At 40.8% G+C, this 26,491-nt stretch overlaps 1 protein-coding gene and 1 pseudogene across 3 annotated transcripts in view; both read right to left on the bottom strand.

The window, feature by feature from the left end:
* The window catches only part of CHD6 (chromodomain helicase DNA binding protein 6), a 219,056-nt gene that overhangs the window by 153,447 nt on the left and 39,118 nt on the right, over window positions 1–26,491 (bottom strand). For all 3 annotated transcript variants that reach the window (XM_075528737.1, XM_075528740.1, XM_075528738.1), the window contains exon 2: window positions 8,775–8,830. In XM_075528737.1, coding sequence (XP_075384852.1) covers window positions 8,775–8,807 — 33 coding nt within the window. In that variant the 5' untranslated portion in view covers window positions 8,808–8,830. The remainder of the gene's footprint in view (window positions 1–8,774; window positions 8,831–26,491) is intronic.
* On the bottom strand, window positions 21,397–21,831 carry LOC142422372 (large ribosomal subunit protein eL32-like; annotated as a pseudogene).

Raw genomic sequence — 26,491 nt, 5'->3', positions numbered from 1 at the left:
TCATTATCTTCTTCATCTTCATTGTCATCTTTGACCTCCTCTTTCTCCTTCTTTGTCTTCCTCCTTTTGCTTCACTCAGCCTCGACAACTCCCTTTATTGTGGCATCAGGCTTCCTTTGAGCCCAGTATGCGGTGATATCCTTTTCATACTTCTTCAGCTTTGCGGCCTTCTTCTCGGAAGGCTGCTTGTCATCAGCCGCAGTGTGACTCCACATCTCTCCCAACTTTTCAACGTCCCTGAAGGACGTCTCTCTTAAGACAAAGATGAGCTTGGCCCAAGGTATTTTCAATCATCTAATATGTATGTAAAAGCTGGACAATGAATTAAGGAAGAACTTGTGTTTTTAATTGTGCTGTTGGTAAAAAATATTTTCTATACTCGAGACTGCAAGAAGGAAAGGAAATCTGTGCTAGAAGAAGTATACCACAGAATCAATGGAGAGGTTTCATCTCATGTACTTTGGACATGTTACCAGGAGGGACCAGTTCCTACAGCAGGATCTCGTGCATGGTAGAGGGCCAGCACAAAGGAGGGAGGGAGGTCCTCAGTAAGACCTACTGGCTGCAGCAATAAACCCCAATACAGGAGCGATTGTGAGGATGGCCCAGAACTAGGCAGTGTTTCATTCTGTTGTACACAGGGCCACCGAGACAACCATAAAACAACCAATAACAACTCTCAATTTTTACAGATGAAATTATCAATTAAAAAAAAAAAAGAAATTATCAATGAAAAGAGATTGCCCAAGATTATATTCTTAGATGTGGTAGACCTGGAACATTTGGAAGAAGAAGAAATACAGCATATTTAAATGCTAAAAAAGGAAGTATCTCAAAAGAAAGAAATTCTAATTGAAAAACTATAAAGTTGTAATTTCAAATTCATCAGAAACAATGTTTATTTTTAAAGCACTTTGTTGAGAGGTTGAAAAGTTATTTTCTGAAGATTAAAATATAAGATTGATTTTCATTTCTTTCATTAGTTCAAGGTTAGTGTGTAGGGGTAGGATGAGAGGGAAGCCTAAACAAAGTCCATGTTTTAGCTTCTATCAAAAAGGACATTAAAGTGGTGCCGTGGTTACAAGTTGGGCTGCTAACTGCAAGGTCAGCAGTTTCAAACCACCAGCCACTATGATAGAAAGACAGGCTTTCTACTCCCACAAAGAGTTAAAGTCTTTAAAACGCACAAAGTGCCTTCTCTACCCTGTCTGATAAGGCTATAGCGTGGTTGAACCTTGAAAATATTATGCTAAGTGAAAGAAGCCAGACCCAAAAGACCACTTACAGAAATGTGCACAACAGGAAAACCTCAGTAACAGAGGAAGATTAGAGGCTGCCAGTGGCTGGGGATGGGGAGACAAAGGTAATGAGGGAACGGAGAATGGCTACTAGTAGGTTTCTTTTGGAGGACAAAGAAGTTCATCGTTGGCTTAGTGGTTGGTATGTAAATTTGAGTAAGTGCTGTATTAGCAACTGGTGTTCTTGGTAGACTTAAAGATGAATTTGAAGAATTCTACTAACTTCTTTAGTCTAAAATTGAGATATCACTTTAAGAACAGATCTGAAGCACCAAACATGAATTAATAAAGACCAGAGGAGTTGTGGGATGACATCAAGAACACCATACACGAAATCAAAATAGATCATTAAAATGAAAGAAAAGCTCAAAATGGCTATTGGAAGAGATTCTGAATCTTGCTCTTAACAGAGAAGCTAAAGTGATTAAGAACAGTGATGTAAGAGAGCTGATCAGAAATTTTCAAAGGGCGGTTCAAGGCCAAGTAAAGTATTACAATGTAGTGTGCAAAAACCTAGAATATAAGAATCAAAGGGAAAAAACATGCTCAACGTTTCTTTTCCTTAAACAGCTGGTGTATGTTTTACTCTATTTGGTGTGCGTACATGCATGGGAGTGTGAAGAGTATTTCCCAAGGTATCAAGGGATAGGTGCTGGATTCCTCCGCTGCCCCCCAGCCCGGAGGGTGGAGAGTGTCAATCCATTATATCAGTGGTTCTCAACCTCCCTAATGCTACGACCACTTAATATAGTTCCTCATGTTATCGTGATCCCCAACCATAAAATTATTTCCATTGCTACTTCATAACTGTAATTTTGCTACTGTTATGAATCATCATGTAAATATCTGATATTCAGGATGTGTTTTCATTGTTACAAATTGAACATAATTAAAGCATAGTGATTAATCACACAAACAATATGTAATTATATACTGTGAAATATTTATTTCTAATGACAAACGAATTTTTGTCTTGAAGCATGGTGTAACATGGGTAACAGTCTTTACGCCGGGTATTCGTATGTGGGTGTATCTGCATGTGGGCAGAACCACCTGGAGACGGACAGAGAAGCAGTGTCTCGAGACCATCGGAAATATGTGTTTTCTGATGGTCTTCGGTGATCCCTGTGAAAGGGTCGTTCAACATCCAAAGGGATCGTGACCCACAGGTTGAGAACTGCTGAATTATATTGAGTAGTTTCTGGAGAGGTGAAGGGTTGGGGATGGTGAAGTGGTAGGCCAACCCAGGTCCAACCAGGACCTCCTAGGACTTTATAATTTTGGGAAATTTGAGTTTTTCTTTCCAGAAAGATTTTCTGTTCCCAGCCTCTGCCCAGTTTGATGGATGTGGAGTTGATAACATGAATGACTGTTTCCTTTTCATTGTGGAAACAATTTCTCTTGTCTCATCATCAAGTTCAACTGCAAACTGGCTCCTTGGTGTTCAGAGCTGTTGCCCTTGCTAGCATTCCTCCACGACTGCTTCAATAACCAGGTCTAAACAGAGAGAGCCAGCATGTCTTAAGTTGGAAGAACTGAAGGGAAAAATTCAAACAGTGAGTTGTAATATTGAAAGATTGATTTTATGGGCAAAATGAAGAGTCCCGGTGACACTGCGGTGTAGATGTTGTGCAAAACATCAGCTGGTGGCTCAACCCCCTGGCTGCTCTCTGGGAGAAAAAGCAAGCTTTCTGCTTCCATATCACAGTCTCTGAAGCCCTATATGAGACTGCTGTGAATCTGGATCAATTCGGTGGGTTGGGCTTGGGTTATGGCCAAAATATTGAATGAAGCAGAGCATCATTACAAAAACAATCCGTCACTTCAAAAGGTAGTATATCATCAGGTACCCATGGTATTGAAAGAAAAAGTCCAAGCTATAGAGAAGCACTGGGGAAAAACAAGGTTCTAAGAATTGATGGAATAGCAATTGAAATGGTTCCAATAACTGATGCAGGGCTGAAAAGTTCAGTAGTTCATGCCAAAAAGTTGGAAGACAGTTACCAGGCCAACTAACTGGCAGAGATCCATATTTGCACATTCCAAAGAAAGGTGACTCAAAATAATGTGGAGATTAAATAATACCCTTAATATCTCATGCAAGTACAAATTTGTGGAAGATAATTCAAAAACAGTTGCAGTTGTATATCAACATTGAGCTGCCAAAAATTCGGGCCAGATTCAAGAGAATCCAGGGAAGGAGAGTGTAACTGCTGCACCACATAGACGTCTGCTAGAAGCAGAGAGCACCAGAGCCAACGCCTGCTGCTGCTTCATTCACTACGCAGGGGCACTCGACCAGGGGTCGTAAAAACGGTGACTAGGTAACACCCCAATAAGGGAAATTCAACAATACCTTACTGTGCTCATGTGTAACCTGTACATATACCAAGATGCAGTCATTTTAACAGAACTCAGGGATACTACATGGTTTAAAATCAGAAAATATGTGATTAAAGGTTACATCCTTCCACCATATTATTCCATCTGCATGCTGGGCTATCTGCATACAGAATGCAGACTTAGGACTGGAGGACAGCTCAGTAATATCCTGCAATCTGCAGAGAAAACAACCTTGTTTGATGAAAATGAAGGGGACGTAAAGTACTTTATGGTGAAGGACAAAGTCTACAGACTTCAATATTGATTGCACTTAATGTAAAGGTGGGAGATGGGGGTCTCACAAACGAACCAGTAAACCACATCATGATAAACAGAAAAGATTGAAGTTAACAAGGATTTCATCATTTTACTTAGATCTGTAATCAATACCTATGGAAGCAAGTCAAGAAATCAAATTATCTATGTATGGCATTGGAAAGTCTGCTTTAAAGAATCTCTTGAAAGTCTTAAAGAGCAAAGGTGTTTCTTTGAGGACTAATATGTGCCTGACCCAAACCATGGTGTTTTCAATAGCTTCATGTGTATGCCAAAGCTGGAATATGTACACTGAAGACTACAGACGTGATGCTACTCAACTATGGGGGTTGGTGATGATTGAGCATACTACCAGAAGAAAGGAAAACCTGTCTTAGAAGCAGTAGAGTTAGAACATGTTTGAAGATGAGGTCAGGAGAAGAGCATCATGCTTGAAGAGTGGAGATCAATGAAAAAGCAGCAGATCCTCTAGAGCAGCGGTCCACAACCTCCCTCATGCCGCAACCCTTTCATACAGTTACTCATGTGGTGAGGACCCCTAACCATAACATTATTTTCATCACTGTCATTTTGCTACTGTTACAAATCGGGAGACCCCTGTGAAAGGGTCACTTGACTCCCAGAGGGGTCGCAAGCCACAGGTTGAGAACCACTGCTCTAGTCTAGGAGATGGACTGACAGAGTGGCTGTACCAATGGGCTCAAACACAACACTGGGAAGGGAATGACATTTCAGTCTGCTGTAGCCAGGGTTTGCAATGAGTCAGAACCAACCTGACAGCACTTAACAACAGCATTTTCCTTGTAACACTTATTTAGGCAGTACTAAGTCAGCCTCTAAATCTTTGTCCTTGGCATACTACTCCTTTTAATCCCTTTCTAGTTAATGACAAGCATGATTATTTTATTACTGAGTTTTGATTAAGGTGTAAAATTTGTCATCTCAGAATAATTTACCGTGATGAGACTTGTGACAAGGAAATGGGGCATTTTCAAGATCCAAGTGTGATTTACATATTTCTTCAGAGAAGAGGAAAATTAAAAGAAAAGCTCATTTTTAAAGTATGTATGTTTTATTTGCTGCTACTTCTTATACTTTAGAATCATGTTGAGAAAAAGAACGTTTAATATTATTTTTTTGTTACACTAAGGACTTCTGAGCACTAGCGGCATAGTGGATTACAAATTGTGCTGCTAACAGCAAGGTAAGCAGTTTGAAACCACCAAGTTGCTCTAAAAAAAGGTGAGGCTTTTTAATCTTGAAAAGTTAATAGTCTCAGAAACCGACATTAGCAGTTCTATCGGGGTGCTGTGTGTTGTAATCAACTCGATGGCAGTGGGTTTGGTTTTCTAGTGTGGAATACAGTGATGGCCAGTCACTCAATAAATTACCTCATTTAATCCTTACCAAAGGCAGGTCTGACTGCTCCCAATGAGGATGAGCAAGGCAAGTTTTGCGTTACACAAAGTCACATAGTGGAAGAGCTAGTATTTCAATCCTGATCAGCTGAAATTAAAGTTCCAGTTCACACCACTCATGGGTCTCCTTTCTGTCATGCACTGGACTCTGCACACATAAATTCTGGAGTCTGTAAATTTCTTTAGCACTAGCATAATTTTCTAGTTTCATGCTCTGCGATTTCTTAAGTCATCAGTATGGCCTAACATCGTACTTCTGAGAGAAGTAGGATAAGCTCATTGTGAAAGTAGATCTCTTATTAAACTTGCTGTTTCACATCTACAATTAACTTTGGAAAAAATTATACCCTGCTCATCTCTGTTGCTGTGAGATCTGAAACCCCTGGGGGTACGATTATGAATGAAAACCCACCTAACTGAAGCTACAGAACAGCTGGCTAATGCACCAAAGATGTTAATATTAACCAGTTTCTAAAAAAAAAAAAAAAGATTAATTTGGGAGTAACTGGTAGTATATTTTTACTTAAATCAAAAGGTTAACATAAAAGGATATTTAAAAGAACAATGCAGACTGCTTTAAGAAATATAAATCTGTTCCGAGTATCATAGATGACAACAGCTCTGGGAGTTTGGGGTTCTCTTCAATAATGTGCCCATTGTAACAGCTGAGAAACTGGTGGATGAGCTATGAGTTAATTAGTTGTCCTTTTGAGGGACTACTGTAGGTTCCTTCCCAGTTTTGCTATTAGAACAAGTCACCAATAAACTTCCCTGCTCTCAGCTTTGCACCCACCTTAGTATATTCATAAGAAACACATTTCTAGCAGACAGAACTGCATCTCTGCAGCACTTTACCTACCAGGAGACAACTCATTATAGAATTAGAACAAAAAGAAATCCACAATGCAGATACTCACTGCTCTTCCTGTTAAGAATTGACAGCGGATGAGTCAATTATTTTCTCAAACAGGCTGTTTTGTTCTGGTTTCATAATTACCTATTCATTTAGTACATATCAGAGGTTAGTCCTTGTATCCCCAAATCACCCTCATCTGACTAGTATATCCTCAGAGCAGAGTGAAGAGAGAGGGGCTGGTCTCACCAGCCGCTTTGCACCAGTGTCTTGGCTCAGTCACAAACCCTGGGCTCTAGTGAAGGACAAGTATTCAGATCCCTGCCTGGTTACCAGGTTACCACTAAATTCTAGAAAAGGAAAAGGACAGACCATCAGAGCTAAGTATGTTTCTAAGAGACAGAAGGAGCCCCTCCCATCTCACAGCCCAGAATCACTGGCTGGGGTCTCTGGCATCCTTCAAATGTATAGCCACCTGGAATGGGAAAGTACCAATTCTGAAAAGATATCTATCTTAGCACAGTGAAACAGAGGCCAAATTATTTTCATGAATTCTGCTCCTCTACAGTAAACAATGCCAAAAGGCTGATGTTGCGACCAGATTAAGAGCCCCTCTGTCCAAGACACCTCCTGCTCATAGTCTTTTCATGCTATGTTTCCACAAACTTTTAAAAAATCAAATAATTTTATTGGGGGTTCATACAGCTCTTAACACGATACATCCATTCATCCATTGTGTCAAGCACATTTGTACACTTGTTGCTATCATTTTCAAAACATTTTCTTTCAACTTGAACCCTTGTTATCAGCTTCCACAAACTTTTTCAAGTCCCTTCTTATACATACCATGAAGAATTACTCACATCTCTCTTTCACTAAAATGTGGACAGCTATTCCCAGGGAGGAAAAGCTCTCTCACACATACTGTATATACTCAAGTGTAAGCCGAACCGAGTATCAGCCAAGGCACCTAATTTTACCACAAACACTGCATTAAAAAATGTGCTGAACACTCCCTCAATGCATGAATACTTTCTTTTATTAAATTTGCACTCTATGATGCTCACTCTCCCGACACAACTGCTGAAGCCAAAGCGGGTGAACAAGTAAAGAAAGCTGATAGTGCCCAGCTATCAAAAGAGATAGTGACTGGGGTCTTAAAGGCTTGAAGATAAACAAGCGGCCATCTAGCTCAGAAGCAACAAAGCCCACATGGAAGAACACACCAACCTGTGTGATCGCGTGGTCCTGAAGGGATGTTATCAGGCATCAAAGAACAAAAAATCATATCATTGGCTGCACACCTCCATGATATGATCGCCGAAGACAAACGGGTGCATAAGCAAATGTGGCGAAGAAAGCTGATGGTGCCCAGCTATCGAAAGAGATAGTGTCTGGGGTCTTAAAGGCTTGAAGGTGAACAAGTGGCCATCTAGCTCAGAAGCAATAAAGCCCACATGGAAGAAGCACACCAGCCTGTGCGATCACGAGGTGCCAAAGGGACCAGGTATAAGGCATCATGCTAAAAAAAAAAAGAATATATATATATGTGTGTGTGTATATGTGTATGTGTGTGTGTATATATACATATATATATATACACACCATAGTGAATGAAGGGGGAAGTGCAGAGTGGAGACCCGAGACCCAAGTGTCGACCACTGGAGATCCCCTCACAGAGGGGTTTAGGAGAGGAGACGGGTCAGTCAGGGTGCGATGTAGTACCGATGAAGAACACAGCTTTCCCCCAGATCCTAATGCTTCCTCCCTCCAACTACCATGATCCGAATTCTACCTCGCAGGACTGGATAGGGCAGAGATTGCACACTGGTGCATATGGGAGCTGGAGGCACAGGGAATCCAAGGTGGATGATACCTTCAGGACAAGGGGTGTGAGGGGCGAGGCTGAGAGAGTGGAGGGTGAGTGGGTTGGAAAGGGGGAACTGATTACAAGGATCCACATGTGACCTCCTCCCTGGGAGATGGACGGCAGAAAAGGGGGGGAAAGGGTGACTCCGGATAGGGCAAGATATGACAAAATAACAATCTGTGGATTATCAAGGGCTCATGAGGGAGGGGGGAGCAGGGAGAGAGGGAAAAAAAAAAGAGGACCTGATGCAGAGGGCTTAAGTGGAGAGCAAATGCTTTGAGAGTGATTAGGGCAAAGAATGTATGGATGTGCTTTATATAACTGAAATATGTATATGTGTGGATTGTGGTAAGAGTTGTATGAGCCCCTAATAAAATGTAAAAAAAGAAAAGAAAAAAAATGTGCTGAAAAACTCAGCTTATCCTCAAGTACATAGGGTATCTAACTTTGAATAATAATTTGATTCATAGTTTTCATTACGCTAATTCCTATATTGGAGCTGACCCCCACAAAAGGAAAAAAATCATACATAAAGTCACTCAGAAGAGAACCCTGAGTTGCCGACCGTTAGCAGAAGCTCAAAGATGAGGAAGACTGATAGTGTGTCCTGGTTAAAAAAAAAAAAAAAAAACCTATGCCCACTGGGTGCATTCCCCTAAGAGAAATGTATCACTTACCTGCTTCTCTTTCTTCTGAATTTTCATTATCATCTATTGAAGGAAGAAATGTTCTTCTGTAAAATATAAAAAAGGCAAAGATTATGATAAAATCTAAAATTAAACACGAGACTACCTCAGCACTGGCTATGACAAACCGAGGGTAGAGGAGGGGGGGAGACAAGTAAAGGGTTATTTCTAAGGAACTAACTGGTGGTCTTCTCGTCCCCCAAACCCAGGAGCCCTAGTTCTAACTCTACCTCAAAGTCTATTTACTGCTACAGACGGGATGGAGTCAAAAAGAGCCCTGGTAGCATAGTAAGTTACATGTTGGGCTGCAAATCTTGAGGAAAGCAGTTCAAAACCACCTTAAGGAAAAGGAGAGGCTTTCTGTGCCTATAAACAGTTACAGTCTCAGAAAAGCACAGGGCAATTCTATACTGTTCTATAGGGTAGTTTTGAACTGCTGACCATGCAGCCCAAGGCTGATCAAAACTGATCTTTTGGTTAGCAGTTTAGTCCTTAACCACCCTGTAACTAGGGTTATTTTCCTATATAAAGGACCACAGAATGCCATGGTTCTTCCTCAATGAGGTACATCTATCTACCAGGATATTGCTACTTGCAATGAGTGTACTGACAAAAGAACAAACTAGAAAGTGGACATGGTCAGGTGCTAGGCCAAGGAGAAAGGGGGAAAAGGCAGAGGAGAACTGGCAAAACTTGGGAAAAGGAAAGTTAACTTAGCAAGTGATCTTTCCAACAATCACTGTGAATATCAGTATTTGATGGATCTATTGTTCACCTCCAGAAAAGCATCAATTTTCAGGGTGTTCTGATTCAGGGCAGTTCTGATTCATACACAGAATTGTATCCTCTGAGCTTTATTACAATGGAGTCAATTGTAGGTAAATTGTATCAGTACAAGTTTACCTCCCACCTTCAAATGAACAGACCCCAGAAAAGCCAATATTATTAACAACCAAAGTCTGTCACATATTCTCTGGCTAATAGGGAGAATATCAGAAATAAGACCAACCTCACTGCCACGAAAGTATAGCAATCCTATATGGGACAGGACAAAACTGCCCCTTTGGGTTTCTGAGACTGTCGATCTTTAGTCTCATCTTTCTTCTGAGGAATGGGCAGTAGATTTGAACTGCTGACCTTGTGGGTAGTAGTTAAGCACATAACGCACTACACCACCAGGGCTCCTTAATAGTAAGATATATATCCTCCTATAAAATTCAACTCAACAAAATGAAATTTCACAAACACACTAAAAAATCCACCAATGCCAATAAAAATTACTTGTTTCTATGTAGAGAAGTGATATAATTATAATGAACTAGAGATGTAAAAAAAAAAAAAGCCAGCTTCCAAGTAATCACCACAAATGAACAACAAGCAGGGCCCAACACTGCCAGGTGCAGGCAATAAGAGGTCCTATACTTTGATTGCTCTTTTGTCTCAAGCTTTCTGCAGAGCCCTGGGGCACTGGATCTATCTATGATTCCAACCTATTCATCTGCCAACTCCACTCTTAGCAAGTCATTCTAAGTAAGGAACCCAGGTGGCACAGGTTTAAGCACTCAGCTGCTAACAGAAAGGTGGGCAGTTTAAATCTCTCAGCCTATGGGGGGAAAGATGGGGCAGTCTGTTTTCATTAAAGCCTATTTTGTTCTATAAAGTCATGAGTCGGCATCAACTTGACAGCAATGGTTTTGGTTTGTTTTTTATTCCAAGGAAATGGGCAAGCAGGGAACAGAGCAGAGCCTTAGAGGTAGCTGGGGGACCAAAGCAGGCACTACAGAAACTGTTTGTCGGAGCAGAGTCAGGGCACTGGAGGGTGCCATGAAAACCCCTGTCTCATCCGAAGGCCTGAGAAACCAGAGCTGGCAGATGCCTGCACGGCAAGAGATGGGGCGAAAAGCACATAGGGCTCTAATGGAATCAAAAGCACGCAGAGGCCTGGAGGAAGCGGGGGAAACCAAATCACAGCCTCCACCCCCCAACCCTTCACACCCAAGACATGGCCACCAGTACCTTCAGCAATGTTCAAGCTGCATGTAGTTGATAACCCCACCCACCCCTACCGCACTCCACTGAGAGAGAGGCAGACGGGTAAATCTTGGTGAGTGATGCTACTTTTCTAAGTGTTCCAGTTGGCCAGAAGCATCTTGACAGACCTCACGTTATTATCATCAGACCATTACAGCATCTTGATGGATAACAAACATAACCCCCACCAACAGGTCTCCAATACACACTTTATGACTTTTCCTTCTGAGTAAACCAAGCCCAAATCCAAATGCACTGCCATGGAGTCTATTCCAAACCTTCAAGGAAGCAGAAAGCCTGGTCTTTCTTCTTGGACTGGCTGGTAGAGTCAACCTGTTTACTTTGCAGCTAGCCCCCCCCCCCCCCACCACCAGTCTCTATTATTTACAAAGTGTGCTCTCTTACATTGGCAATGCCACTTTTGGTTTGTCTTTTTAATTTTTTTCGACCTTTAGTGGCACACTTTAAAAAGAAAACAAAAAGAAATCTAAATTTTATATAGCACAAATAAAAAGCTTCACCCTACATACAGCCTGTACACACGCTGGGGACGGTTTTATAACCTCTGACACTTTGTTGCCACCACTCGAAAGTCATTAGAGCCAACTGGCTCAGTAAAGAATGGATCCAACAGTAATGTCATGGTCCCTGGTGATACTGTCTTAGATTGATAATCCCAAGGTCAGCAATTCAAACCCATCAGCCACTCCAAGGTAGAAAGATGAGGCTATCTGCTCCTGTAAAGCTTCACAGACTTAGAAACCCTGTAGAGTTGCTATGTCAGAATCAACTTAACAGCCGTGGTTATGATTCTATTAAAAACATATTAATAAGACATGCACACATATTCTGAAATTCCTGTATGAGCAAATGAGGGAATTTGTCAACAGTGCTAAAAGATTATATGTAGTAGGAAACTGGCAGGATCCTGCTCTCTTTACTGCATGTCTAAGCTCACATATTAATGCATTTAATTACTTTCACACCAGTCATTTTGTCCCCACTGTACCCTGGAGTCTGGAACAGTATTGGGCTCATAAGTAGCAGGTGCCAATCAACAGTTGTTCAATGAAAATAATTTTTTTCTCCTCACAACACCTCTCCCTTTCCACCACTCTTCTTCCCTCAACAAAGTATTATCTTCCCTTCTAAGGCAGGTTCTGCTCTCTCTTAAACTAACAACAATGAACAAACTTTGCAAGTTACAGCGACGTACCTAAAATTCCACATCACTTTCCTAATTTTGCTTTGAGCAATGACTTTTTCAGTGGGAGTTTTTCAGGTTTTCTTCTGGCTTCCTTACATTTTAAACTATGGACCATTTCCTCTTCTTAAACTCCTCCCCTCCCGTGTCTTCTATTCTGAGATCCTACTGCCAATGCCACAGGGTTCTCGGAGTTCTCTACTCTACATCTGACCACACCCTGATTACTGCACATTTCCGAATCCTAATCACCTACCTGCCCCCCAAGCACAAGAAAATAACAAGACATCTTCCAAACTTAGTCCTCCCTTAAAATATGTATATTCACACATGTATGTGTACACACACACACACACACACACACACCTCCTTGTGTGCTGCACTGGAGATCAATGCCCCACAACCTGCCATGAAGCCCATCAGCCTCTACTATCACTCCCCCCTTCCCTTACTCCTAATCATTATCATACCTGTATCCCTTACTCCTCCCAGTTACTCCCACAACTAACACACAAAAAAGAGGGGTGAGCAACAAATGGTCACTCCTTTCAAAACAGTTTCCGACCGAATGCAAACATCTCTGTACAATTTGAACATTCAAAATGGTATGAGGAAATGCTTCTGTCACACTGAAGAATTTTCTATATTTGGGGGCTCTGGATGAGATATTTTGCTTTGCATTAAGTTGACACAACATCACAATACAGTGAGGACTTTAAAGTATCTCTGCAGTCCCTTTGATGACTGATAGTTTTCCTTGAACATACAGAAAATTTTAAGATTCGTGTGTGAAAAAATTACTTTTGTGTCTACGTGAGGTTACAGAGAAAGCTTGAAGACAAAGGTCACAGTTACATTTGTGATCACATGCCGAGATTCAGCCACATCTGTGCGACTAAACAGTGCCAGGACCTCTGGGGGCAATGCAGTTAAGCGTTCAGCTGCGACCCACCACCAGGTTGGTAGTTTGAACCCACCAGCCACTCTGCAGGAGAAAGATGTAGCAATCTTTCCAGAAGTTTACAGAAACTTTTAGAAACCCTTGGGGTAGTTTTACTCTGTCCCCGCTCATAATAAGGTCACTGAGTCAGGAACAAGTTTTTAAACGAGTGTCATGAGAACAGAGACCATATGAAATCTGACTACTAGTGAATATAACAGGAACCTTGGTGGTGCAGCGATTACTTGTTGGGCTGCTCACTGCAAGATCAACAGTTCGAAACCATCAGCCGCTCTGTGGAACAGATGGGGTTTCTATTCCAGTAAAGAGTTAGTCTTGGAAACTCACAGTTCTACCCTGTCTTACAGGGTTGCTATGAGTTGGCATCAACTCGATGGCAGGGAATTTGGTTTGGGGTATATCTAATAAGGAATCCTCATAATGACCCTATCAGAGAGGATAGAAGCCCCTATGAATTTCCCACATTAACTCTTTACAAGAGTAGAATGAATGAGTCAGCATTGACTTAACAGCAGTTAGTTGTCTTTTGTTTGTTATTAAGGAGGTCCTACGGTCATCATGGGTTGTGGGTCGGGCTGCTAATCACAAGGTTTAGAAGTATGAATCCACCAGGTGCTCTCTGGGAGAAGGAAGAGGTTTTCTGCTCCCCTAAAGATTTATACCTTTGGAAACCCACAAGGTTGCCTCAAATCAGAATCAATTTGATGGCAGTGGGTGATGTGTGGTATATCTGATACCTAGTACAAGATTTGATGAATCAAATAAATTAACTGTAACAACATACACAGGGATGTCTGAATGGTGGACTGAGATACCCTTCTGGTGTTAGACAGAGAAGCATATGAGGCTTAGGCTACAAAGCTTCCCTCCAAGAATACATATTTGAAACATATGGCAAATATTAGCAACTCTCAAAGTGAAGGCAGTCATTTGCTGGTCGACTAGAAAGAATACATTACCCCCACTAACATTAACTTGGGGTTTTTGCTTCTCAAAGAGAGAGAAAGAATTGGTCTCTAAAATTCACAGGGACAGTTTCACCCTCTCCTGTAAGATCAATATGAGTAAGAGTCAACTTGATGGGCACGAGTCCAGGTGACATACTGAGCTCTCGGTGGGAGAAAGAGGGCAGTTCTAAGCACAGGGACAGTCAGTTTGATTCCTGTGCATGCCAGCGGTCTGCGTTGATGCGAGACACCACCATTTATGTTATTTAAAATACTGTTGGCAATCAAGTCATTGTTCTTGCAAAATCGTATCATTCACTTCATTTCTATTACTAAGGTCCTATTTTCCTACCACTAATTCTTCCTCATTGATTCACATTCCAATCACCATTAATTATCAATGCATTTTGATTACACATTTAATCTATTTCAGACTGAAAAAAGTTGACAGAAAATTTCATTTTCTTCATCACTGGCTTTAATGGTCAGTGTGTAAACGTGAACAATAGTTGTATTAACTGGTCCTCCAGGTAGGCATACAGATATTGTCTATTCACAGACAGCACTGTGCTTCAAGACAGATCTGAATTCCTCTTTTTCATGATTAATGAGATGCCATTTCTCTTGAATGTGCCCTTGTTGACATAGCAAACCAATTCAAAATGGTCAATACCAGCCCATTTTAGGTCACTAAGGCCTAGCATAGCAATCTTTATATGTGTTCCATTTCATTTGGACAGCTTCCAATTTTCCTAGCATCCTATTTTGTACATGTTGCATTCCGATATCACTGGATGCTGCTGCCATCTCTTTTTGAGTTATGCTTCATCAGCAAATAATGGTCTCAAAAGCTTTGCTCCAACACATCAGTAAGACAAACTCCCTTTTGAGGAGACAGTTCTTTCCCAGTCATTTTTTGAGCGCCTTCCACCCTCAGGGGCTCATCTTCCCACACTGTAACTGACAATTTTCCACTGATAGGCTTTTCAGAAGCTAATTTTTCAAAAGTTGATCATCTCTTCCTCTTTCCCAGTCTGTTCTTCATCAAGAAGTTTACTAAAACCTGTTCACCCAGGGCGACCCGGTGGGACGTGAAACACCAGTGGCATGACTTTTAGCAACGTGCACTTAAGCCATCACAGTGCAACAAACTGACAGACGAGCGGGCACACAAATGTTAAAGAAGCAGAGTTAATTTATGAGATACCCTAACTAAATAGAGTAATATAACTGCAACAAGTGTTTAAACTCTTGATCTACATTCATAAGGCTTTCAATTTCTGGACTGTTAAACAGAATTGTTGTGGAGCAATTTATGACAACAAAATCTGATAGCTATCCCAGACCGTAGGATACAGGGTAAACACGAGAGCAGAATTATAACTGTGTTACTACAAAGCAGAAAAGGCTTCTTACTTTAGGATATATAAGAAAAGTTATGTATTTATGGTCACCAGGCTCAGCTTTAATTCTACAGGAAACAGAAGAGCCAGCAAAGTGACAAGCCAATCTAAACCCACCGTCATGGGGCTGATTCTAACTCCTAGTGACTCTCTAGAGCAGTGCTTCCCCACCTACCTCATGCTGCCACCCTGTCATACAGTTCCCCATGTGGTGGTGACCCCCAACCAAAAAATTATTTTTGTTGCTACTTCATAACTGTAATTTTGTTGTCATCATGTAAATATCTGATATTCTGGATGTATTTTCATTGTTACAAATTGAACATAATTAAAGCATAGTGATTCATCATAAAACATTAATGTTATATTGTGAAATATTTCTAATGACAAATAAATGAAATTTTGTCTTGAAGCATGGTGTAGTATGGGTAGCAGTCTTCATGTCAGATACTTGTATGTGGGCCTATCTGAAGACAATAGAGGAGCGATGTCTGGGTTCCTAAGACCATCGGAAATATGTGTTTTTGATAGTCTTAGGTGACCCCTGTGAAAGGGTCATTCGACAACCCCCAAGAGGTCGCGACCCACACGATGAGAACCACTGCTCTATAGGGTTTCCAAGACTGAAAACCTTTATTGGCACAGGCAGCCTCCTATTTCTCTCTCAAAGCAACTGGTAGGTTTGCACCACAGACCATGAGATTACTAAGGCCTACCTCACACCACCATCAGGGCTCCTCAACCAATCTACGACCTGAGAATACCTTCGCAACTAAACGTACAGCATGTCTGGTGCTAAAAAGACTATACCTTCTATTCCTACCACTCAGCTTTGTTTCCTTTGAGATAAAATTAAATTAAATTATTCCCAAGTGTTGCCCCATCCCTTTGTTTAAAGGCAAATAACTCAATCTGATCGCTTCCTTCCATCGGCTCTACAATGAAATTCTTAAACCTACTTCCAAATCACACATGGAACTGCTGCTGCAAATCCAGGAGGATGCTGCACCCTGATGGATTCCAAGAGGCAGTTCAACTTTGGCATATGCTGTACTTTCGGGGCACGGGGGAGGGGGGTGTCTAGGAATTTCTGCGTTAATAGAAAATGAACAGGATCCTTTAAGCCAGTGGCCCTCAACCTTCCTAATGCAGTGACTCTTTAATACAGTTCCTCATGTGGTGACCCCCAACCATACAATTATTTTCGTTGCTATTGCATAACTGTAATTTTTCTACTGTTATGAATCCGGCGACCCCTGTGAAAGGGTCTTTCGACCTCCAAAGGGGTTGCGATCCACAAGTTGAGAACCGCTGCTGTAAGCTCTGAATTTTTAAAGATTGAAACACTTCTTAATCCTCTCAGATTCCCAAATTCCCCTTGCCCAACACCCAAAAGGAAGACTACAGTAAACACAAACCACTGTGAGGGGAAAACACATCAGAGTTAAACATGGACAAGAAGTGGATAAAAAGTTCTCCTTCAAGGCAACAGCAGAAACTGTTGAGAGACGGTGAGGAGGGGTGTTGGCACCAAGGACCTTCCAACCAGACAGACAATAAATGTGTGGTTTTTTAATCTGGCTGCATCACACACTAAGTGCACAATGATAAAGAAGGTTCAGGTAATAACGAGAAGACAGAGAAGGCCCCATTAGGCAAATTTAAGCCAACTGGCTAAAAATGTGATAACACCACTGACATAATATGTGACTATTTAATCTGCCTACAAATTTATATAGGCAAATTCACCTGTTTTAAATTAATATCCTATTAATAACATATATTAAAACTAATGGATTTTAAACACCTATGTAATTACTTGCCTAGAAGTTGTCAGCCTGGCATGAGGCACTACTACTTCAGTTCCAGTTTGAGATTATGGACAGAATGCATTCTCTGAATGAAGAGAACTTAGTTATTAATAAATAGTTATTAACTCCCAAATTATTTTTTAAAAACAAAATTAAGATGAGATGGTTGGGGGTAGGGAAACAAAACAGAAAACCTACTTTTTAATATAGATCACTATGTTTACATCGTGTATTCCAAAAGTCCCCTCCTATTATCAGCACCGACATCCAGCTGCTGTGAACTGAAGAGTTTTTTACATGCTGGGTCAATGGAAAAATTGATAATAGTGCAATCTTAGATGTCAAATGTATGTGCAAACAACTTGTGCTACATGCAGCAAAACTGACAGGCTAAGTTATCGTCAAGTTTTAGACCTTGTTTTTTTTTTCTCTCTTAAACGTTGAAAATGAGTGGGGGAGCGGGACCAAGTAAGAAAAAATATATCACTTTCATACAGTATCGGTGATTCTGACACTACAAGTCAACATTCAGCTGAAGTCCAGAGTGCATGATCAGTTCTGGAACTTACTTGCACAAGGAAAGTATCCAAACATGAGAAAATGTGCTCCCTCCTTGCCTGCATTATTGAACTCTACTTATTTATGTGAAGTCAGTCTTTTCCCACATAAAGATCATTAAAAAGCCATGTCCCGTTCCACCATGACTGATGATCATTTGGAAGTGTGTTTGAGGCTGGTTGTCAGCGGCTACTGTCTGGACTATGCATCCCTGGCTCATTCTATTCAGGGAAAATCATCAGAGTGAACTCAGGTCATGACAAAAAATGTACATAGTTAATTGTGTTGTGCAATATGGACTCATGCAGTTATGCAAGGTAGATAAAGCTATATTGTACGTATAAAGAATTCTCAATGCATTCATGAATACATGTAATAAATAAAAATAAATGTTTTTCATTTTTGTAGTTGGCAGCTCATTTTGACGTAATCATTTTATAAGTAGCTCACATGCTGAGAAAGTGTGAGTGCCCTGCTCTACAGAGTGACTCAGAATTAACAATTTAATCTCAAATGGAGAGTTTGGCAATATGTATTTTTGTTACATAAGTTATCTTTTTTAGTGGTACATTAAGTTAGAGACATGCCAAATAGATAGTTTTGGATTGCTTTCAAAGTTGCGATACCTGAGTTAATTTGGATTTTGGCTACTTAGACTGAATCTTATTTCTAAGTGCTTACTGTTTGAAATAGACTATACCACATTTGAACTTTTATGATGTATTAGATACAAAAAGTATAGCCTGCTCTTCACAAACTGATCACACCCATGTAACCAGAAGATTACTAGCATTATGAAAGTGTTGTCTGGTCTCTCTTCCCTCCCATCTATAACCATTACTCTGACGTTGAGTGGCATACCTTAGTAAAAGTGTAATTGCATGGTGTGCTCTTTTGAGGCTGGTTCCTGTACCAGTTATCAATCTACTGCCTCTCAGCTCCCAATTCACCCTTCAGCACCTGCTCTCAGAAAATGCACTGTACCGTAAGCATTTCTCTACAGTGAGCCCTGTGTTAAGCTTGGTCAGTAGAGGGCACTGGAGGACACTTTGAGAGGAAAAGGGCCCGCCATTCAGGTTAAGCGTACAGTTGATTCTTTGGCATTTTCTCACTATGCGAGTACATGGGGACATCTGGTGGTGCTCCAGCCAGGCCACATGCCTGCCTGTCTTAGCTTGCTTGCATCTCAGAGGCTGGATTCCCAGAGCACAGTCCTCACCATATGGACATGGTGTGTATACTTGCCTACCTACTTTGGCTTGCCTGCACTCTGCAGTTGTTTCCAATGGTCCTTCCAACATGGGCACCATGTGGGAAGTCTTGCATACAAACTGCCACCCTAACTCCCTCTGCAAAACTATCTACAAACCTTAGTCTGCCTGTAGCCCAGAGAGGGGTTTCCCACTTGCCGTACAACAGAGGACGTTCCTGCCATCCAATGGGCACAACCACTCTTTCTCAAAGGAGAGCTGAAGCCCAGTCCTGGGATGAGTGTCCTCTATACACCCCAAGTATAGATAATTTTTCTGAAGCTATACAACTTTAATAAATAGCAAAAGTATATATAAATAAATAGCAAAAGTTAGATTTAAATCAAGCCCAAACTCTTTCTACTGCTACTAATCTGATGACATAAAGGATATTTCACAAGTTCTATAAAGATTGGGTCACATTCCTAGTGTCAAATCACATAGTAAAATGCTTAAGGCACTCTATTACCTCTGAGAGGTAAAAAAGTTGGGTGACCAGACAAGGGCACCATCTATCCGGTTGCTCTGGATCTTCTAGAAATGTGGAGGAAAGGATGAAATATACAAACTAAAAAGATACAAGGCGAATTTTTACCTTCAAGTTCTTCAAGCCGTAACATGAAAACTGTAAGAACCAAGAAAATGTTTCTAATGCAGTTGGTTAAAAAAAATATCAGACATCAGTAACTTTGCATTAAGAAACTTCAAATTTTCTTCTTATAAACAGCTACATGTGGTTCGTGTCACCAACAGAAACCAACTATTATTCGGGCCATGGCAGCTTACTCCAAGGCGAAGGACTACATAGACTGGATAGAAAGCCAACCATCTCCCTGTAGCCTACAATTTGACGCCAGAATGGAACTGACCCATTCGGACAAAACACCCACATAAGTACAACTCAAGTTTAGCTTGTCTTCATCGAAACCCCTAGAATTATGGTGCTGGCAAAGAATATTTAATATATCATGGATTACCAAAAGAAAAAGAAAGTTACTTTGAGAGGTCAATTAGAATGCTCCTCAGAAGCAAGGACAGCAAGACTTCTTATCTCATGTACTCTGGACATGTTACCAGATGGGACCAGTACAGGGAAAAGGACAGCATGCATGGTAAAGTGGAGGGTCAATGAAATGGAGCAAGACTCAACAAAATGAACTGGCACAGCAGCTGCAACAATGAGCACAAGTGTAACAATTGAGAGAATGGCAACCAACCAGTTAGCGTTTCGGAGTCGGAATCAGCTTGACAGTACTTAACCACCACAACAAACACCCAATGTAATATTCATCTCCAACATCAGCTATATCACATCCAATCAATTCTCAAATTTACCTCTCTCGTTTTATGGTTTCTGATGTCTCTGAGAATCTGGCCACCTCATCCAGCAACTAACACCAAAAGAGAAGTAGGGGAGCCACCCAATGAGACTGTATAGAATCAGCTCTACCACTTCAACTATAAACCGGCACTTGCCCCAAGTTTTTCAAGATCATTTCCTAAGGCCTGTACACCCTAAACTTCTACGTTCGTGACCCCAGCATACACCAACACATAACATCTACAAATATACCAAGAGGGGAAAACAAATCCTTCGGCAAAAACTAAATATTAATGTTTTCTACTCTTCTATGGGGTTCTCTATTGTCCAGGTGAATTTAAAAAACCTACTTTTTATTTTTTAAACCCAGAGGGAAAATAGATTCCATTTATTTTCTAATGAAAGTTACTAAAAAGAAACGGCTGCATACAAGTCAGGAAGATGATTCAGGAAATGTTTCTGTCAGAAGGCATGAACATCTTCAGTAAAACATTCTCTAGGTAGTAAAATAATTCTATTTGAGAAAAAGTAACCACACAATAATAGCTACCAAAATGAAATACAGCAACAATATTTAACCCTGTAAAAAACTGTCAAGTCCATCTGTTGGTGGTGATGTAGTCTGTCTTTGAGGCCTTTGCCAGTAAATGTTACCACTGGCACACACTCCGTGAACCTCCCAGCACAGTATAAAAAGACATTAGATAAACCCATCTCAGCTGACCTGGACAAACTTTCCCATCATTTTTCTGATAACTCTGATTCCATCAGTAATATCCTACTATCAGCCATCAGGTGGTTACTACAAGGTTCAGATTCTTGAAGATGTCAGTCATGTTCTTATCTATAGAGAATAACCTCGTATGCGATCTATACAAAATAGACACAATTTAAACATAAAAACCTAGAGAAAGAGATGGACTACTTTTGTGAAAGAGCATGCCAGGTGAAATTACTCATTGCTCCTATGTCAGCTAACATGTGGAAGAAATAATATTCACTTGCTAAAAGAAAATAAATGAGGGAAAGATAATCATTTTACAGTCAGTAAAATAATTCTAATTTTTAAAAATTAATTAAAAATAATTTTTCATTTATGGTTTTATTTAGCACAAATAAAACTCGCAAATGGGCCATCTACTCATTTTCTTCGCTGCGCAGCCTGGCGTTGGGATTGGTGACTCTGATGGCCAGCTGGGCTGCTCTTTCTACAATGGCTTTGCGATTCTTGGAGGAAACGTTGTGAGCAATCTCCGCACAATACGACTTGTTGCACATCAGCACTTCCAGCTCCTTGACGTTGTGGACCAGAAACTTGCGGAAGCCACTGGCATGTGCTTGGTTTTCTTGTTGCTCCCGTAACCAATGTTGGGCATCAAGATCTGGCCCTTGAATCTTCTCCGAACCCTGTTGTCAATGCCTCTGGGCTTGCGCCGGTTGCGCTTAATCTTGACATAGCGGTCGGACTGGTGCCGGATGAACTTCTTGGTCCTCTTTTTTACAATTTTAGGCTTCACCAAGGGTCTGAGGGCAGCCATGATGCCGGTGGGAGATGGCTGCCTCCTCCGCAGGCAGTGCCGAAGAAGAGAAGGGGCAAATATAAATTTTAATTACAAAACAGTCCTTCCTTAGTCTTGGTTCTATATGGTTCTATAATCAGAGGTCTGGGGCTGCAGTTTATTGTGGTTTGGAGAATCTGAAATATTGTCTTGATGTTATTTAGTACCAGCTGTATAGTGTTCTCCAAAAATAAGTCTGAAGTTATCTAGTTAAGACCTACTTGGGTGGCTATTTTCAAGATCAATCAGGTTTAACTTTAAGGCAAATAAATTCAGAGGCCAGAAGTAGTATTCTTGCGAATCTGCCTATGACCTGAATTTTCATGCTGGGTCTTCCCTATCTGTCTTTCCCAGATAAGAATACAAGGCTCTGAGGGTTGTTACTTCTGCCCCAAGTCTAAGGTCAAGTTAACAGATCCACAAAGGGTCTAAAGCAGTGGTTCTCAACCTTCCTTAACACCGCGACCCTTTCATACAGTTCCTCAGGTCGTGCTGATCCCCCCAACTATAACATTATTTTCATTGCTACTTCATAACTGTAATTTTGCAACTGTATTTGCTCCCCATATATCTGTACACACACACACACACACACACACACCGTTACAAAAAAAATCTATTATCATCATCCTTAATCAAAAGAAAAAACACAAATATTCACAAATGCGTGTAAAATCCAAAAGTATCGCTGTAGCACAAAATCTTTCCCCATAAAACGTCCTAATGACATTTATTTAAAACAAATAAACAGGCATTTAAATTTAGCTACACACCAAAGTCTAAACTCTTTTCTAGCACAATTACATATTTTTTCGCCAAATATAATCAGACAAAATGGTAGTTTGCCTAAATGAATTTTCCAGACACCTGAGACTTGCAATATATATATTTTAAACCTTTAATAAAAAACTTTCCAGTTTCCATTGGGTCTCCTACTCAAGTTCTCCCTCAGTGCAAGAATACTGTGTTCTATTAAATTGGCATTCTATGATGCTCACCTTCCTGACACAATCATGAAGACAAAGCGGGTACATAAGCAAATGTGGCGAAGAAAGTTGATGGTATCCGGCTATCAAAAGATAATAGCTTCTGGGGTCTTAAAGGCTTAAAGGTAAACAAGCGGCCGTCTAGCTCAGAAGCAACAAAGGCCACATGGAAGAAGCACACCAGCCTATGCGATCACAAAATATCAAAGGGATTAGATAACAGGCTTCATCAGAACAAAAATCGTATCAAAGTGAATGTGGGGGAGAGTGCGGAGTGGAGACCCCAAGCCTATTTGTAGGCCACTGGACATTCCCTTACAGAAGAGTCTTGGAGATGAGACGATCCAGTCAGAGTGTGAGGTAGCAATGATGAAACATACAACTTTCCTCTAGTTCCCAAATGCTTCCTCCTACCACCACCACCCCACTATCATGATCCCAAATTCTACCCTACAAATCTGGCTAGACCAGAGGATGTATACTGGTACAGATAGGAGCTAGAAACATGGGGAATCCAGGGCGGATGATCCCTTCAGGACCAGTGGTGTGAGTGGCGATACTGGGAGGGTGGAGGAAGAGTGGGTTGGAAAGGAGGAACCAATTGTAGGGATCTACATATGGTCTCCTCCCTGGGGAACGGGTAACAGAAAAGTGGCTGAAGGGCAACGATGGACAGTGAAGATATGACAAAATAATAATTTGTAAATTACAAGGGCTCATGAGAGAGGGGGGACCAGGGAGGGAGGGGAGAAAAATGAGGAGCTGATGCCAGAAGCTTGGGTGGAGAGCAGATTTTTTGAAAATGATGAGGGCAATGAATGTACAAATGTGCTTTACACAACTGATGTATGTATGGATTGTGATAAGAGTTGTATGAGCCCCTAATAAAACAATTAACTTTCTAGTTTTATAAATTTTTCAGTCTTCTAATGTAGCAATAGTTAAAACCATTAAGTGAAAAGTGGAAACAGATCTGGGATTTGAGACTCACATCAACCTAAAACCAATCAAGTTCATTATGCAAAATGGGGCAAGTTAACATTCTGTGTCTTCCGATATGACACACTAGAAGTGCAATGCACCATTAATGGTCAAAATACATGACTGATAAAAATAGTCTAGTCTTCTAATGTAATTAACTAGCCTACAGGTAATATGGTAAACAGAGTAAGGTGGTACAGATAAAATACCACAAGGATACAGATATGACCCATCAGCAAAATCCAGATGTGGAGAGTGACTCATCTGCCAAAAAATAAAAAGTGGTCTGACCACCCTCCTCAAGAAAGGATGATTAATTGTAATGGATTAAAAGAGTCTTAAAGACATAGCAATTGAATGCATGATATGGACCTTATTTGGACCTGATTCAAAGAACCAATTAATTGTAAAAAAAAAAAATTCTGAGACCACTCTAGGAGAAGTGAAACAGATTTGTTATCAAACAATTTAAGGAATTCTAAGGGGAAAAAAACAGACAGTTTTAAGGGTTATTGCTGATGAGTATGAGAGTGATTTTTGTAGTCCAAGTATGATAGATATGGAAATCTCAATGTTTAAAGGTGAAATGATAGGCTCTGGAGATTTTTTAAAAGATTCCCGGGCAAAAGTAAAGTGAGAGTGGTGTGACCCAGCCAGGAATGACATGAAGAGTCACAGCATTATTCTCTCTCCCTGTGTGCACACTTGAAAATTTCCCTTTTCTTTAATAAAAGATGAGAGAAGAGGCAGGAATTCATAAGCAAATCGAAATGTGGCCACTATCCATGAAAAGCCTGGAAAGCTGCAGCAAATCAATGGGTGTCAAACAAACATGAGAAAGGTGTCATTCGTGGTGTCTAAAGCCCTGGGTGAGATGCATTAGGCAGATGTCCTCTGGCGGCAGGAATTCTCTGTCCCGAATTCCAATGGAGGAACACTTTCTGTATGTTCAATGCTGCCTTTCTTACCACAGCAAAAGCAAGATGGTGCCAAACCAAACCAAACTCCTCCAGCCTCTTACCCAAAGAAAAGCTATCCGTGGAAATGGATAATCCGTCAAAAGAATATTTTTGATGGGGTTTGTATGTTTCCAAGCTTTTGGTAGTTTGCCTCAGTTTACTTTTTAGTTTCCCCGATATTTATATAAATGTTTTTGCTGAGGAAATAATCTTTAGGGACAATAAAAATCATAGCAGGTTAAAAAGAAAAGTTTACTGTCTAGGAGAGGAGATGAATCAGTCAGGGTGCGATGTAGCACCAATGAAGAATACAGCTTTCCTCCAGTTCCTAAATGCTTCCTTCCCCCCAACTATCATGATCTGAATTCTACCTTGCAAGTCTGGATAGAGCAGAGGTTGTACACTGGTGCAGTTAGGAGCTGGAGGCACAGGGAATCCAGGGCAGATGATACCTTCAGGACCAGGGGTGTGAGGGGTGATACTGGGAGGGTAGAGGGCGAGTGGGTTGGAAAGAGGGAACCGATTACAAGGATCTACATGTGACCTCCTCCCTGGGGGACGGACAACAGAAAAGGGGATGAAGGGAGACGTCGGACAGGGCAAGATATGACAATAATTTATTAATTATCAAGGGCTCATGAGGGAGGGGGGAGGGAGGGGGGAAAAGAGGACCTGATGCAAAGGGCTTAAGTGGAGAGCAAATGCTTTGAAAATGAGGGCAAAGAATGTATAGATGTGCTTTATACAATTGATGTATGGAGTGTGATAAGAGTTGTATGAGTCCCTAATAAAATGTTTTTTTTTAAGTTTACTAAAATTAATCTCTTTTAAAATAATCATGTTATTGTATTTTCAGTGAAAGCTTTACACAGCAGGTTAGGGTCCCAGTCAACACTTTTTACAGATGGCACTCAGTGATGGTGGTTCTAGTCTTCACAAGACGTGAATGTTCTCATTCACTTTGTTCTGGTTGTTCCATTTAAATCTATACCTTCTTCATTCCCACTACCCTAAACTTAGTTGGGGCTAGTATCACACTTCATATTTTGTAGGACTACACCACAGATCTACAGGTGAAACATATTACCTATTTTCTTTCAAAACATAACAACATGTGTAATTCTCATACTTGCCTCAAATACACTAATAGGATGCTCTCTAGTCTGTTTACAGGAAAAGTGCTCTGTGCTGAGGCTATCATCACTAATCTAATTCAGGGGTTCAACAGCAGGCACGGGGCTATGTAAACAAAGGACATCTGTGTTCTTTTGCACTCAGGTCTGTAGCTGTGTTTGCACTCTTTCTTAAAACAAGGCAAGGAAGGTACAGTCCAAAAATACTACACTTCACCAGCCTTGACTATATTTTCCCAAAGCTACCTGCCAAATATTTTCAGTGCTCTCACCATATTGTACACACCTCTGTGCACATCTCTTCTCCGTTGCAGATGATTTGGTCAATCACAGTAGCAGCAAAGGGAGAGGCACTGTTAAACCAGACGAGACATGAAGGGTTGCTCTGAGTCGGGATCAACGCAATGGCAGTGGGTTTGGTTTTAGAGTTTACAGGTAAGGAGGAGTGTAGTTCTAACATCCAAGAGGGCTGCTTTCAGAAAGTTCATAGGAAAATGGAATGAAGGATAATAGAGTTCTCCCACCAACTTTTTTTTTAAAGAAACAAAAAGATTCATTGAATCCTCTGGCTGCTAGCTAAGCACGCCATACTTTCCCAAGTGTA

The sequence above is a fragment of the Tenrec ecaudatus genome, chromosome 12, assembly GCF_050624435.1.
Source record: "Tenrec ecaudatus isolate mTenEca1 chromosome 12, mTenEca1.hap1, whole genome shotgun sequence".
Classification (NCBI taxonomy): Eukaryota; Metazoa; Chordata; class Mammalia; order Afrosoricida; family Tenrecidae; genus Tenrec; species Tenrec ecaudatus.
This window is presented reverse-complemented; position numbering and strand designations above follow the sequence as displayed.